Source organism: Salmo salar, chromosome 13 (assembly GCF_965601325.2).
Source record: "Salmo salar chromosome 13, fSalSal1, whole genome shotgun sequence".
Lineage (NCBI taxonomy): Eukaryota > Metazoa > Chordata > Actinopteri > Salmoniformes > Salmonidae > Salmo > Salmo salar.
In genome coordinates, this window is record NC_138303.1 from 46,276,878 (window position 1) to 46,292,036 (window position 15,159).

The 15,159-nt window shown below is 44.0% G+C and overlaps 1 protein-coding gene across 2 annotated transcripts; it reads right to left on the reverse strand.

Moving 5' to 3' along the window:
- Positions 1-1,615: 1,615 nt before the first annotated feature.
- troap (trophinin associated protein) lies at positions 1,616-14,950 on the reverse strand. Of its 2 annotated transcripts, none has more exons than XM_014135730.3 (14): positions 14,779-14,950; positions 14,344-14,452; positions 13,877-14,159; positions 12,953-13,601; positions 12,621-12,742; positions 9,077-9,128; positions 7,636-7,773; positions 7,288-7,436; positions 6,965-7,019; positions 3,403-3,470; positions 3,118-3,213; positions 2,520-2,997; positions 2,107-2,327; positions 1,616-1,847 (listed from the first exon to the last, which is right to left on the reverse strand). In XM_014135730.3, exons 2-14 carry the CDS (start codon positions 14,403-14,405, stop codon positions 1,773-1,775), a joined length of 2,448 nt encoding a protein of 815 aa, XP_013991205.1. In that variant the 5' UTR covers positions 14,406-14,452; positions 14,779-14,950; the 3' UTR covers positions 1,616-1,772. The 2 variants fall into 2 exon arrangements, with proteins under 2 accessions (XP_013991205.1, XP_045549262.1); XM_045693306.2 differs by having other exon boundaries at positions 14,344-14,436; positions 14,779-14,945.
- Between the last annotated feature and the right edge of the window lie 209 nt (positions 14,951-15,159).

The window sequence follows — 15,159 nt, forward strand, 5'->3', positions numbered from 1 at the left end:
AATAAAATGATTTATTTAACTTTGGCAGCGATTACAGCCTTGAGTCTTCTTGGGTATAATGCTACAAGCTTGGCACACCTGTATTTGGGGAGTTTCTCCCATTCTTATCTGCAGATCCTCTCAAACTCTGTCAGGTTGGATGGGGAGCATTGCTGCACAGCTATTTTCAGGTCTCTCCAGAAATGTTATATCAGGTTCAAGTCCGTGCTCTGGCTGGGCCATTTAAGGACATTCAGAGACTTGTCCCGAAGCCACTCCTGTGTTGTCTGGGCTGTGTGCTTAGGGTCGTATTCCTGTTGGAAGGTGAACCTCTGCCCCAGTTTGGAGGCCCTGAGCACTGTGGAGCAGGTTATCATCAAGGACCTCTCTCTACTTTGCTCTGTTCATCTTTGCCTCGATCCTGACTAGTCTCCCAGGTCCTGCCGCTGAAAAACATCCCCACAGCATGATGCTGCCACCACCATGCTTCACTGTAGGGATGGTGCCATGTTTCCTCCAGACGTGACGCTTGGCATTCAGGCCAGAGTTCAATTTTGGTTTCATCAGACCAGAGAATCTTGTTTCTCGTGGTCAGAGCCTTTTACTGAGGGGTGGCATCCATCTTGCCACTGTACCATAAAAGCCTGACTGGTGGAGTGCTGCAGAGATGGTTGTCCTTCTGGAAGGTTCTCCCATCTCCACAGAGGAACTGTCAGAGTAACCATCGGGTTCTTGGTCACCTCCCTGACTGCTCAATTTGGCCGGGCAGCCAGCTCTAGGAAGAATCTTGGTGATTCCAAACTTCTTCCATTTAAGAATGATGGAGGCCACTGTGTTCTTTGGGACCTTCAATGCTGCATAACATTTTTAGTACCCTTCCTCAGACCTCTGCCTCGTCACAATGCTGTCTCGGAGCTCTACGGACAATTCCTTCAACCTCATGGTTTGGTTTTTGCTCTGACATGCACTGTCAACTGTGGGACCTTATATAAACAGGTGTGTGCCTTTCCAAATCATGTACAATCAATTGAATTTACCACAGGTGAACTCTAATCAAGTTGTAGAAACATCTCAAGGATGATCAATGGAAACAGGATGCACCTGAGCTCCATTTCAAGTCTCATAGCAATGGGGCTGAATACTTATGTAAATAAAAGGTAGCGATTTTTATTTGTAATACATTTTCAAAAAAACAGTTTTTGCTTTGTCATTATGGGGTATTGTGTGTAGATTGATGAGAAAAAAAAAATATTGTATCAATTTTAGAATAAGGCTGTAACGTAACAAAATGTGGGAAAAGTCAAGGGGTCTGAATACTATCTGACTGCACTGTAAAAACTTCTGGGCAGGTCATTTTGGCTACCATGGCTATGCCCCCATAGGATGACAATGCCCCCATCCACAGAGCACGAGTGGTCACTGAATGGTTTGTTGAGCCTGTAAACCATACGCCATCTCAGTCATCAGATCTCACCACAATTGAAAACTTACAGGAGCTTCTGGAGTGGCATCTGAGACTGCGTTTTCCACCAGCATCAAAAACAAAATACTAAATGACAGAACTTCTCGTGGAAGAATGGTGTTGCAACCTTCTAACAGAGTTCCAGACACTTGTAGAATCTACAGTATGCCAATGTACACATTATGTTGGTGTTTCCTTTATTTTGGCAGTTACCTGTACATACATACACTCCTTCAAGTCTTTGCTTAACAATCCGTCATTTTTACAGTGTCTTACCAGTAAACTAGACCAGACAAAAAAAAGAAGAGAAACATTCTCAGTGCAACAGCCATCATCTCTCCTGTAGAGGAGAGGAGCAGGGGGAGGAAAGAGCAGACGAGGGGTCCAAGATGATTGACCGAAAACTCTGAAGGGGAGAAAGAAAAGGAAGAACAGGAAAAGAGTTTCAACTTACTTTTAACTATCACAAAATGATCAATGATGCTCTTCTGATTATTGGACAATGAACATAAATCCTCATCAATAGGTAGGAAAGTCTCACGATGCCATCCTACCAAGTCTTGTTCATCACTCGACTACTGGGAGGAATCTTCGAAACCGATGCTATAGATGGGCTAAATGCCTGTAGGACTAATATGTAAATTAAACGATGATACCAAACTCACAGTGTAGTCCTGCAGATACAGGGCTGCTGCCACAGGGTTTCCACAGCGGGTCTGCACAGGCCAGGAGGAGGTGGCAATGGAGGAGCAGGGAGGGGCTGGGGAGGTGGTGGTGTAGGTAGCCACCTCCTCATCCAGACGTAGCTCCTGCAGAGGGGGGAGGCGCAGGCGGAGCAAGGCTGCAGCAGAACTCAGAGCACCGCTCTTTGGGATAATGATACTACCTGCAACGACACAGGTTACTGGTTAGACATTCAGAGCACCGAGGTCAGTCAATCAAATGTATTTATTAAGCACTTTTTGCATCAATGGGATAAGAACCATCAAATGTTGATCTATCAATGGATCCTGCCTAATCTACTGAGTCAGCCCAGCTACAAGTAGTATCAAAAGGTAAATTGTCTCAGCAGTCCTACCTCTGGGATGACTCAGGGGGACAAAGGCTGAGGGTTTGGCTAGCCTGGTCAAGCCTGATGCTATGGCTGCAGTAGCAACCCTGGATAGAGTTTCTGGTCCAGACGAGGGTCTGACTGGATGGAGCAGGAGCTCGAGGACAGTCCCCTGTGCTGAAGCTCTGGCCTCAGGCCAACACTTCTCCAGTGGCCCACTTCTCTCCAAGGGCCCACCTCGCTCCAGAAATCCAGCCACAGGGCTCTCCTGTTCTTGTGCTGGAGCTGCTCTGAGCAGCTTCTTCCCTGTTGAGAAGAAAATTACAGATTCCCTGTGTGGGGCTTGAAAGAAGGTCTGAGGTCCTCTTCCCTTGTTATTTTGCTCTTCCTCCTCCTCCTGGTCCTTGTCTGCTCGGGTCTCAGCAGGGTCTTCGACCAGCTCCCTGTTGTCTATCCGATCTTCATCCTCTTGGTCCGTCTCCATGAATAATCTCTGAACAACCTCCTGCCACAAACACGCACTCAATGACTTAACTGACTCAACACTATGAAATAGACGTTAGCAACCTAATTCAGTCATGTGGTGTAGGATATATATATTCCATTAGTAAGCCTTCATCCTCACCTCCTTGTGTGTCTCCAGATCTCGGTTGTGGCCCTGGAGGCCCCAGAGTCTAGGAGAGCATGCGTAGGGGGTCCGGTGCGCAGACAGGTGCCTCCCCTGAAAGAAGATGGCTCAGTGACTTAGAGCATCTATGGTGCTGGCAATATTAGGGTTGTCAGTTTGATTCCACCATGGGCAACATATGCTGAGAAGATGCCACTTTACTGTTGTCAGTTCAAAATCAAAAAAAAAACTCTACATACAGACCATGGACATATGAGTGAAAGTGTGCTGTAACATACTTACCATGGACATGGGCTGATGCCTGGTGTCAGGGACCCGCTGGGGTGTCCACTTCTGGCCGACTGGCATCACTGACGAGAGGGACAGACAGATAGATCATATTGACAGACGGACAGTGGCAGTGGCAGACTACTTCATAACACAAAGACAGAGCAGAGGGGTATCCTACGAAGCAGGTTTGAGGAGTTAGCAAGGTAACTGTGGTCAACTCAGAGTTCAAATCAGGATTAAACAAATAAATAAAATAATAGGTCATACGAAAGTGGCTAACGTTTTAGCCAGGTACATGTCTATGGAAACGAATCCTTCAGAGCTAACCTGCTCTGGGGCTGGCTAACTAATTCTACTTACCCTGAATGAGATGACAAACACAAATTGAAGACCAATCAGATTCACTCCCTGTTGCAAAGATTGAGTCATCATCCCCTTCTTCATTTGAGGAAGATGAATTATTCAATATTTTATTACTCAAATGTGTTTTTGTGTGCAAAAAAAAATGTTAAAATATATCACATTACACATAACAGAATCCATTTAAAAACTTCACGCAATGTAATACAAATATCGATAGGAGTGGGGGGGGGAAAAAGATGCTTGTGCATTGATAAGCACCCCCAAAGACAGCATTAACGATAAGTAATACAATGAAGATGGCACAAGAACAATTCTATTTCACACCATAGCCTGCTGAATTTGCATGATACATTTTCTTTTCTTTTGAGTTCGGCACAAATTAAAATGTGACACTGACTCGCCCATGGATTGACGTTTCAGCATTGCCTCAAAGAGTTTGGCGTTCGACTAGCCACGTGCGACGTCGACTAGCCACGTGCACGAGCAATTACAAGCCTGCGAGAGTCAGCGGCAGCCTGAGCTGGAATGTGAAACGAACTGAAGCTGGTTAGCTTTAGAAAACCCTCAGTAGATCTGACTGGCTTTATAGGATACCCCTCAGAGGACCACCAACTCTAGCAGGCTTGTAACTTAAGTCATATAAAAGTTTTACTGTGCGTGAAGATTCAAATGCATTCTGTCATTACTAAATGTGATAGGTATTTTAACATTTTACACACACAAAAAAGAGAATACTCAAAGCAGTCGTCTTCCTTAAATGAAGGGGATAATGAAGCAATCTTTGAGATAGGGAGGGAATCGGATTTCATTGGTCCTCAACTCACAGCTCACATTTCATTCAGGATAAAAGTAGTTAGCCTGCCCTGGTGCAAGTTAATTCTTAAGGATTCGTTTCCATAGAAATGTACCTGGCTAAAAGGTGAGCCACTTTGATGGTACCAGTTGACCAAAGATACCTCTCTAACTCCTCAAACCAGGTATGTAGTATTGGGCTCAGATCAAGTTATAAGATAGACAGAACATTTACATTTTTTCTCATTTAGCATACGTTCTTATCCAGAGCGACTTACAATTTGGTGCGTTCCTCTTAAGATAGCTGGGTAAGACAACCACATATTACAGTCGTAGCAAATACATTTTTCCCTCAAGGCCCCTGACCCCTGAGTAATACAGACCCAAGAGGAGAGGGGCAAACCGGTGAATATCTGGCGATAGAAACGGTAGCATATACAGTGCATTCGGGAAGTATTCAGACCCCTTCACTTTTTCCACGTTTTATTACTTTACAGCCTTATTCTAAAATTGATAAAACAGTTTTCCTTATCAATACCCCATAATGACAAAGCAAAACAGTTTGTAGAAAACTAAAGTATTTAGACCATTTACTCAGTGCTTTGTTGAAGCACCTTTGCCAGCGATTACAGTCTTGTGTATGCCGCTTACAGGCTTGGCACACCTGTATTTGGGGAGTTTCTCCAATTCTTCTCTGCAGATCATCTCATACTCTGTTAGGTTGTATGGGGAGCGATGCTGCACAGCTATTTAAGTCTCCAGAAATGTTTGATCGGGTGCAAGTCCGGGCTCTGGCTGGGCCACTCAAGAACATTCAGAGACTTGCCCTGAAGCCACTCCTGCGTTATCTTGGCTGTGTGCTTAGGGTTGTTGTCCTGTTGGAAGGTGAACCTCTGCCCCAGTCTGAAGTCCTGAGCACTCTGGAGCAGGTTTTCATCAAGGATCTCTTTACTTTTCTCTGTTCATCTTTCCCTTGATCCTGACTAGTCTCCCAGTCCCTGCCACTGAAAAACATCCCCACAGCATGATGTTGCCACCACCATGCTTCACAGTGGGGATGGTGCCAGGTTTCCGCCGAACGTGACGTTCAGCATTCAGACCAAAGATAATATTTTTTCTCATGGTCAGAGTCCTTTAGGAGCCTTTTGGCAAACTCCAAGGAGGCTGTCATGTGCCTTTTACTGAGGAGTGGCTTCCGTCTGGCCACTCTACCATAAAGGCCTGACTGGTGGAGTGCTGCAGAGATGGTTGTTCTTCTGAAAGGTTCTCCCATCTCCACAGAGGAAATCGGGAGCTCTGTCAGAGTGACCATAAATGGTTCCATTTAAGAATAATGGAGGCCACTGTGTTCTTGGGGACCTTCTTCAATGCTGCAGAAAATGTTTTGGTACCCTTCCCAGATCTGTGCCTCGACACAATCCTGTCTCGGAGCTCTACGGACAATTCCTTCGACCTCATGGCTTGGTTTTTGCTCTGACATGCACTGTTGACTGTGGGACCTTACATAGACAGGTGTGTGCTTTTCCAAATAATTTCCAGTCATTTGAATTTACCACAGGTGGACTCCAATCAAATTGTAGAAACATCTCAAAAATGATCAATGGAAACAGGATGCACATGTGCTCAATTTCAAGTCTCAGAGGAAAGGGTCTGAATACTTATGTAAATAAGACATCTGTTTTTTATTTAATACATTTGCAAAAATGTATAAATCGTTTTTGCTTTGTCATTACGGGATATTGTGTGTAGATTGATGAGGAAAAGGCTGTAACGTAACAAAATGTGGAAAAGGTCTGAATGCTTTCCCAATGCACTGTAACTATACTGAACAAAAATATAAAACGCAACAGGTAGTGTTGGTCCCATTTTTCATGAGCTGAAATAAAAGATCCCAGAAATGTTCCATATGCACAAAAAGCATCTTTATCTCAAATTCTGTGCACAAAATTGTTTACATCCCTGTTAGCGAGCATTTCTCATTTGCCAAGATAATCCATCCACCTGACAGGCGTGGCATATCAAGAAGCTGATTAAACAGCAAGATCATTACACAGGTGAACCTTGTCCTGGAGACAATAAAAGGCCGCTCTAAAATGTGCCACAGATGTCTCTAGTTGAGGGAGCGTGCAATTGGCATGCTGACTACAGGAATGTCCAACAGAGCTGTTGCCAGAGAACTTAACCAAAAGACGCCTCCGACGTCATTTTTAAGAATTTGGCAGTACATCCAACTAAGCGGGTGGGCCTATGCCCTCCCAGGCCCACCCATGGCTGCACCCCAACCCAGTCATGTGAAATCCATAGATTAGGGCCTACTGAATTTATTTCAATTGACCGATTTCCTTCTATGAACTGTAACTGAGTAAAATCTTTGAAATTGTTAAATGTTGCGTTTATATTTTTGTTCAGTATAACTTACCCAGAGGTCCTCCAGATGCTTCAGTGCAACTCTTTGTGACAGGTACTCTCTGAGCCTGGAAAGGTAAAGCACCACAGTGAATATTCTGTTTATATTCCTAAAGCCTCTCTATACTCATCAGTAAACTGTGGCTGCCTGTTTCATGCAGCACTAAGGAGACATGACATGAGAAAAAGGGACATGAGGCAGTACTACGGCAATGACTTTTAAATCTTAATTGAAATGCATATAAAGTTGTTTTCACCCTGGCTGGAGCGGCTTTATATGCATCATCAAATCATACATTTTAATAAATAAATGTATCGGTCCAAACATTAACTCACAGTGTAGATAGAGGTTCCCCTGCCAGAGGGGCAGACAGAGGTGCGTTGTGGTGTGGCCCCCAGCATTCCCCCAGCCATCACCCCTTCATTCTGCAGGATGCTGCTCAGGGCCGTGGGGTCTGGGGTGAACGGGACACTCCGTCCTGGACCTGGAACAAAAGCACATACAAGGTTACAAACTTTTTTTCATTTTTTTTTTAGCACTGGTTGAAGCTAGAAAGCTTCTTTACAATTAATATTTTTGCATCATGATAATGAAGCAGTAGTAAGCTATTGCAGGCATTTCTAAGCTTTGTTCTTCAAAACGTGCTCAAAGATGGAACAATTCCAAGTAGTACTACCACGGACCTGCCGAGGCTGCAGTCTTCTGGTGACTCTTCATGACGGACACTCTCTGGGGCTGCAAAGGGTAGGTGACCCCTTCATTCTGAAGGATGCTGTTGAGGGCTGAAGGCTCAGGGGAGAACTGAACAGATCTTACGGGACCTATAAACAATTCAAGCACATACAAGGTTACAGACTTGCTAGCCTATCCTAGGCCCTTAGATTGAGCTGGAGTAGGAGTTTGAATAGGCTGGCTAATCAAACAGCTCAGTGCAAATTCTGTTTTTAAAGGGGTGCTACATGCAACATTTCCACACGGAAATAGCCTTCAATGTCAATGCTAAACATAGCAAAAAAAGACACGTCCTCTCACTGTCAACTTGCGTTTATTTTCAGCAAAGTTAACATGTGTAAATATTTGTATGAACATAAGATTCTACAACTGAGACAAACTGAACAAGTTCCACAGACATGTGACAAACAGAAATTGAATAATGTGCCCCTGAACAAAGGGGGGGGGGGTCAAAATCAAAACCAACAGTCAGTATCTGGTGTGGCCACCTGCTGCATTAAGTACTGCAGTGCATTTCCTCCTCATGGACGGCACCATATTTGCCTGTTCTTGCTGTGAGATGTTACCCTACTCTTCCACCAAGGCACCTGCAAGTTCCCAGACATTTCTGGGGGGAATGGCCCTAGCCCTCACCCTCCGATCCAACAGGTCACAGACAATTTTTGCCAGTCCTGTCTGATCCAGCAATGATGGGTTTGTGCCCATAGGCGACGCTGTTGAGGTTGAGGTCTGGTGGGGACCTGCATTACAACAGGCCTACAAGCCCTCAGTCCAGCCTCTCTCAGCCTATTGCGGACAGTCTGAGCACTGATAGAGGGATTATGTGTTCCTGGTGTAACTCGTGCAGTTGTTGTTGCCATCCTGTACCTGTCCCGCAGGTGTGATGTTCGGATGTACCGATCCTGTGCAGGTGTTGTTACATGTGGTCTGCCACTGCGAGGACGATCAGCTGTCCATCCTGTCTCCCTGTAGCGCTGTCTTAGGCGTCTCACAGTACAGACATTGCAATTTATTGCCCTGGCCACATTTGTAGTCCTCATGCCTCCTTGCAGCATGCAAGTGTTTTTCATAGTCAGTAGAATTGCCTCTTTAGTGTCCTAAGTTTTCATAACTGTGACCTTAATTGCCTACCGTCTGTAAGCTGTTTGTGTCTTAACGACCGTTCCACAGGTGCATGTTCATGAATTGTTTATGGTTCATTGAACAAGCATGGGAAACAGTGTTTAATCCCTTTACAATGAAGATCTGTGAAGTTATTTGGATTTTTACGAATTATCTTTTGAAAGACAGGGTCCTGAAAAAGGGACTTTTTTTTGTTGTTGCTGAGTTTATATCAGCAGTACATAGACCATTATATGCAGCTAGGAAATGTCCAGTACTACTACCACTGACCTGCAGAGGGTGCAGTCTTCTGTTGACTCTTCATGATGGACACTCTCTGGGGCTGCAGAGGAAAGATCACTTCAAGTTAGTTCACAGACTGATATTGGACACACAAACTCAGAAAGATCATCAGTCAATAAGTACTCTGCAGATCTGGGTTCACTTCAATTGGTATTTGTTTTCTTTCAAATATGTTGAGTGTTTGATTACTATGGCTATTCTATTGGTTCCATTGCGCCAGGCAACAATCTAATAGAAAGAAAATAAGTTTATGCCAGATAGTAAATGCCGGAACAGCCTTTGTGCAAACAAACTTCCAGAAGTAATCAAGGAACTCTCATGTAGTGGAAAAATAAGCCTAATGTATGGTAAGAATAAAACCCACCGATGCCTTGCAGCTACAACAGCCTTCATCATGGTGACAAAGAATAGTGGTGGACAAACTGTTGTATATCCCAACTCTCACAGGAAGTGACTCAATTCATTACCATATGTAGTTGATAAAGCAAAAAATATATAAAAAAATGGAGGATAAAAAACATTCAAGATAAAGATAAACATGGCATAAAGGAGAATTGAACACCACAAAAGAAATGCAATATCATAAAAGGAAAATAAACTGTGTACACGAGCTCTTGCTACTAAACTTAAGTAAGATTGGAAAACAAAAATGTATAAACCACATATCTCTTACAGGAAGGGAGAATAATACAGTGGCTTGCGAAAAGTATTGACCTCCTTGGCATTTTTTCCTATTTTGTCTCCTTACAACCTGGAATCAAAATAAATTTTTGGGGAGTTTGTATCATTTGATTTACACAACATGCCTACCGCTTTGAAGATGAAGAAAATATTATTTTCTTGTGAAACAAACAAAACAAAAAAACAGAACTTGAGCGTGCATAACTATTCACCCCTGAAGTCAATACTTTGTAGAGCCACCTTTTCCAGCAATTACAGCTGCAAGTCTCTTGGGGTATGTCTCTATAAGCTTGGCACATCTAGCCACTGGAATTTTTGCCCATTCTTAAAGACAAAACTGCTTCAGCTCCTTCAAGTTGGATGGGTTCCACTGGTGTACAGCAATCTTTAAGTCATACCACAGATTCTCATTTTGATTGAGGTCTGGGCTTTGACTAGGCCATTCCAAGACATTTAAATGTTTCCCCTTAAACCACTCGAGTGTTGCTTTAGCAGTATGCTTAGGATCATTGTCCTGCTGGAAGGTGAACCTTCGTCCCAGTCTCAAATCTCTGGAAGACAAACAGGTTTCCCTCAAGGATTGCCATGTATTTAGTGCCCTCTATCATTCCTTCAATTCTGACCAGTTTCCCAGTCCCTGCCGATGAAAATTATCCCCTCAGCATGATGCTGCCACCACGCTTCACTGTGGGGATGGTATTCTCGGGGTGATGACGTGTTGGGTTTGTGCCGGACATAGCGTTTTCCTTGATGGCCAAAAAGCTCAATTTTAGTCTCATCTGACCAGAGTACCTTCTTCCATATGTTTGGGGAGTCTCCCACATGCCTTTTGGCAAACACTAAATGTTGACTTATTTTTTTTTCTTTAAGCAATGGCTTTTTTCTGGCCACTCTTCCGTAAAGCCCAGCTCTGTGGAGTGTACGGCTTAAAGTGGTCCTATGGACAGATACTCCAATCTCCGCTGTGGAGCTTTGCAGCTCCTTCAGGGTTATCCTTGGTCTCTTTGTTGACTCTGATTAATGCCCTCCATGCCTGGTCTGTTTGTTTTAGTGGGCGGCCCACTCTTGGCAGGTTTGTTGTGGTGCCATATTCTTTCCATTTTTTAATAATGGATTTAATGGTGCTCTGTGGGATGTTCACAGTTTCAGATTTTTTGATATAACCCAACCCTGATCTGTACTTCTCCACAACTTTGTCCCTGACCTTTTTGGAGAGCTCCTTGGTCTTCATGGTGCCGCTTGCTTGGTGGTGCCCCTTGCTTAGTGGTGTTGCAGACTCTGGGGCCTTTTAGAACAAGCGTATATATACTGAGATCATGTGACAGATCATGTGACACTTAAATAAAGTCCACCTGTGTGCAATCTAACTAATTATGTGACTTCTGAAGGTAATTGGTTGCACCAGATCCTATTTAGGGGCTTCATAGCAAAGGGGGTGAATGCATATGCACGCACCACTTTTCCGTTTTAAATTTTTTAGAATTTTTTGTAATGTTTAGCCATAGGATACTTGTCGTTAGCAGTCCTTATAGCATAGGCATGCTCAGACACCCTGTCCTTGAGCCTTCTCTTAGTATGTCCTATGTAAAAGCACCCACGTGGCCACTCCAGCCTGTACACCACATAGGTAGTGTTGCAGTTGACAAATTATTTTACTTTATAGGTTCCAGGTCCACAAGTGTCCCTGAATGTATTTGTTTTTACAATGTGATGGCAGTGAATGTAGTTACCACATGGGAAGTTCCCTCTGGGGTTGGGAAGCCAACTTGGCTTAGTTACTGGCGTGAGGTCGCTGTGCACCAACTTATCCTTGAGGGTAGGGGCCCTTCTGCAAGAGAATGCTGGGGGTTCAGTGAACACGTCACACAGAGTAGGATCACTTTCAGTTATGCTCCAATTGCGTTTGATGATGTCCCTGGCTGCCTCCTGGCTGTGGCGGGTCACAAAATAGATTGTTTTGGGGTTGAGGTCTGAGTGTGTTTGAGAAAACTTTCTCTTTCCAGAGAGCCTTTGAAATTGTCCGAAGGGAGTGTTCTTAGACTAGCGGGGTGAAAACTTACCCTCCCCAAGGATAGTATTGTGGTCCATACTTTTCCTGCAAATGGTGGTGTGGAGTGAGATTTTAAGATCCAAAAAGTTAGTTTCCGTTTGACTGTATTCTAAACTCTGTCAATTCCCTCAATGAGAATTGAGAAACTAAGTTGGTGTGCAGCAAACTCATCCCAGTAACTAAACCAAGTTGGCTCCCCAAGCCTAGAGGCAACTTCCCACGTGGTAACTACAATCACATTGTAAAAAAAAAAAATACATTCAGGGAGACTTGTGGACCTGGAACCTAAAGTTCAATCATTTGTCAACTGCAACACTACCTATGTGGTGTACAAGCTGGAGTGGCCACGTGGGTGCTTTTACATAGGACATACTAAGAGAAGGCTCAAGGACAGGGTGTCTGAACATGCCTATGCTATAAGGACTGCTAACGATAAGTATCCTAAGGCTAAACATTACAGACAGGTAATGGTAGCCCAAACTCTCCCTTTTAGAGTTCCCTTTTATTGTCCCCAGCACAAGGTGCACCTGTGTAATAATCATGCTGTTTAATCAGCTTCTTGAAATGCCACACCTGTCAGTTGGATGGACTATCATGGCAAGGGAGAAATGTTCACTAACAGGGAGGTAAACAAATTTGTGCACAAAATTTGAGAAGGTTTTTGTGCATATGGAAAAATTTTGATTTTGTTGCGTTTATATTTTTGTTCAGTATATAAACCAAAGAAGCGCTCCCCTCCTGTGTCTCTAAATCTAATAGAGTACCAGGTCTGCTGTGTAAAGGAACCATAGGTCAACTCACCATGTTGTTATAGGCTTTTGTAGAGGGACGGCTAGACATAGAAGCCCCAGCAGCATTGACTCCGATATTCTGCAGGATACTACGTAGGGCAAAGGGGTCAGAGGAGAAGGCCTCCACACGCCCTGGAACACACACAAAGGACAATGGAACACAATTTCAAAAACTAAATATAAATCTAAAGATGACGAAAACATAGAAAATCTAGAGACGAGAGAGAGAGAGAGAGAGAGAGAGAGAGAGAGAGAGAGAGAGAGAGAGAGAGAGAGAGAGAGAGAGAGAGAGAACAAACAAACACCATGACACTGCAGCTATATGATGTGCTCTGAACTCACCAGCGGTGCTACTTAGTAACTGGCCAGGCTCGGAAAGATCTTTGATGCTGAGTGTGTCCAAATGGCCCCTGCAGGCTTCCGTACTGAGGGCAGTGGGCTTGGCTGAGGTAGTGGAGGAGTCACTGCTAAATGAGAAAGCAGTGGACGAAAGACCTGAGCCAGGACCAAATGAAATGGGAGGTCTGGAAAGACCAAGCTGTCCCGATCCAGAGCCGTGAAATGGATTGTCTGAAGAAGACTGTGCCTTTGGTTTCTGACGTTGAGACAAAGACATGGAGGTGGCAGCACTGGTAGCCTGGGGCAAATGAGTCTTCCATTCTTCTCCATCGTGATGTGACAAGATGCATGCTAGCCCTGGACCTTCTTTTCTGGCCGCCAAGTGTTGTGCGAGTGTTGGGAGTCGAGCAGCAAGTTCTACTGTTGACTTTGTTCGGGCCTTGTTATGAGTTTGTGGGACGGAACTGGGTAGTTTAGCTGTCGTTGTGGGTCTTGTTTTAGGGCTGGCAGCAGCGCTAAAAGTATTTTCAGGTTGGGTGGTTTGAGCAACCAGCGGCCTCCTCTGGTTCTTGGCCCCCATTCGGTTGGCTCTGGGATGTGTGAAGTTGAAAGGTACAGGCTTGGTGTTCGGCTTCTTCCTCTTTGCTTTACCCTTTAGGAAAAGAGATAAGGACAAAAAATATAAATGACATCCCTTAGCACTGACAGCAATGCTAGTAAGATACACATTCAGGGCCAGTTTCTCAACAAAGTTAGGGCTGTTCCTGGTTAAGAAACACTTTCAATGTTGACTCCCCATCGCACATGCTTTTTAATGCAGAAATTAGGCTTAATATGGGACCAGAATCAGCGATATATTTAATTTGAAGCGATGGGTTTACCATATAAATATAATTGGGTTGTGTATTTAGAATCTATAGTTCTTACCGCTAGAGAGTTCTCCTCCCATCTCTTGTGTGACTGGGTGAAGTCAGAGGGCGTCTGAAGGGGCAGGGATTTAGCAAGCACTGGCAGCCTGCTGATGCCCAGTGGTCTTACAGGGGGCTTAGGGTCTTTGTCTGAGGTTGCTGCTGGGACTTTGTTCTCAGTCCCTCGTTTGGAATGGTGGCCGTGGGGTACAGAGGGGTGTTTGCAAGGGTGGGGTGCAGACGGGTGTTTAGAACCTGGTTTGGGGTCTGCTGTCATTCTGTTGATCTTCATTCTGTTTGGACTGAAGATTGACAGTCAATGTAGACAGACATATATATACTTTCCAGGCAGTGTATACAGTGTGTTTAATTCAGGTTTACGTATCAACAGTACATGATAAACAGTGGCCATGCATCATTAGGGAGTGGCGACCACCAACATAAAGCACAATTGTCTCGTTAGTTGTTCATACTCTGTAGACCTACCTTGAATGGTTGTTCAGGATTTTGTTCCGACTATGCTGACGCAGAATCGGAGAGGAATCCATCTTCGCTCAGTCAGAGAGGTTCAACAGAATTCTGTAAAAAACAAACACTGAACCAAATGTTAGTTAACATAATTCAGCATGCTAGCTAACACAGTTGGCAAGAGCATATGCTTTTTAGAGACGAAAACAGCAAACACATTGCTTAATTGCTTTGCTACAGTTAGCTAGTTAACTTGTTTAATGACTCGCTTAATAGCTGTCTTATAAAGCAAATAACCCACTGAAATATTCGGATCCCTTAGGAAACACCACAAAACTTTGAACAATTTAAACGGTACTGTTACTGCTAGCTTCAAGCGAGCTACTGAGAGTAAGGGCAGCTTGCTCTCTGGGTATCTGACCGTGACAAGAGAGAAAATCTGACTGTACTCACATGCACACTTCAAAATAGGGAATTGTTTACTTGCTTCACAAAATGTTTTCGAACAAAATAATGAATATATCCCAGACTTTCCTCTGTTTTCAACACAAAAGAGGCATGAGAAGAAGACAAGCTCAAAACTTCCTGAACATGCTCCAGTTTGTAAAAAGCAAGTATTTTCATTGGTTAAACCAGAAACGCCATAAGCCAATCGTTGCGCTAGTTTTTTCAACAGCCGTAGTTCCTTTGACCAATCAGCATCAAGCGTGCAAAAACAACTCCATGGAAACGACGCACGATGCTTCACCACGTGATCCAATGAGTCCCTCCCCAAGGCAGCAGCTACTCTTCCTCTTATTCAGCACAAATTAAGGCAGTAGTATACATTATAAT

Excerpts from the sequence above, each read along its gene's own strand:
- troap (XM_014135730.3), bottom strand. The coding sequence starts at position 14,405 with ATGGATTCCTCTCCGATTCTGCGTCAGCATAGTCGGAACAAAATCCTG. Across the intron at positions 3,471-6,964 it reads AGCATCTGGAGGACCTCTGG|TGATGCCAGTCGGCCAGAAG; the intron begins GTAAGTTATACT and ends CCCTCTCGTCAG. Across the intron at positions 1,848-2,106 it reads TGTATCTGCAGGACTACACT|AGTTTTCGGTCAATCATCTT; the intron begins GTGAGTTTGGTA and ends TCTCCCCTTCAG.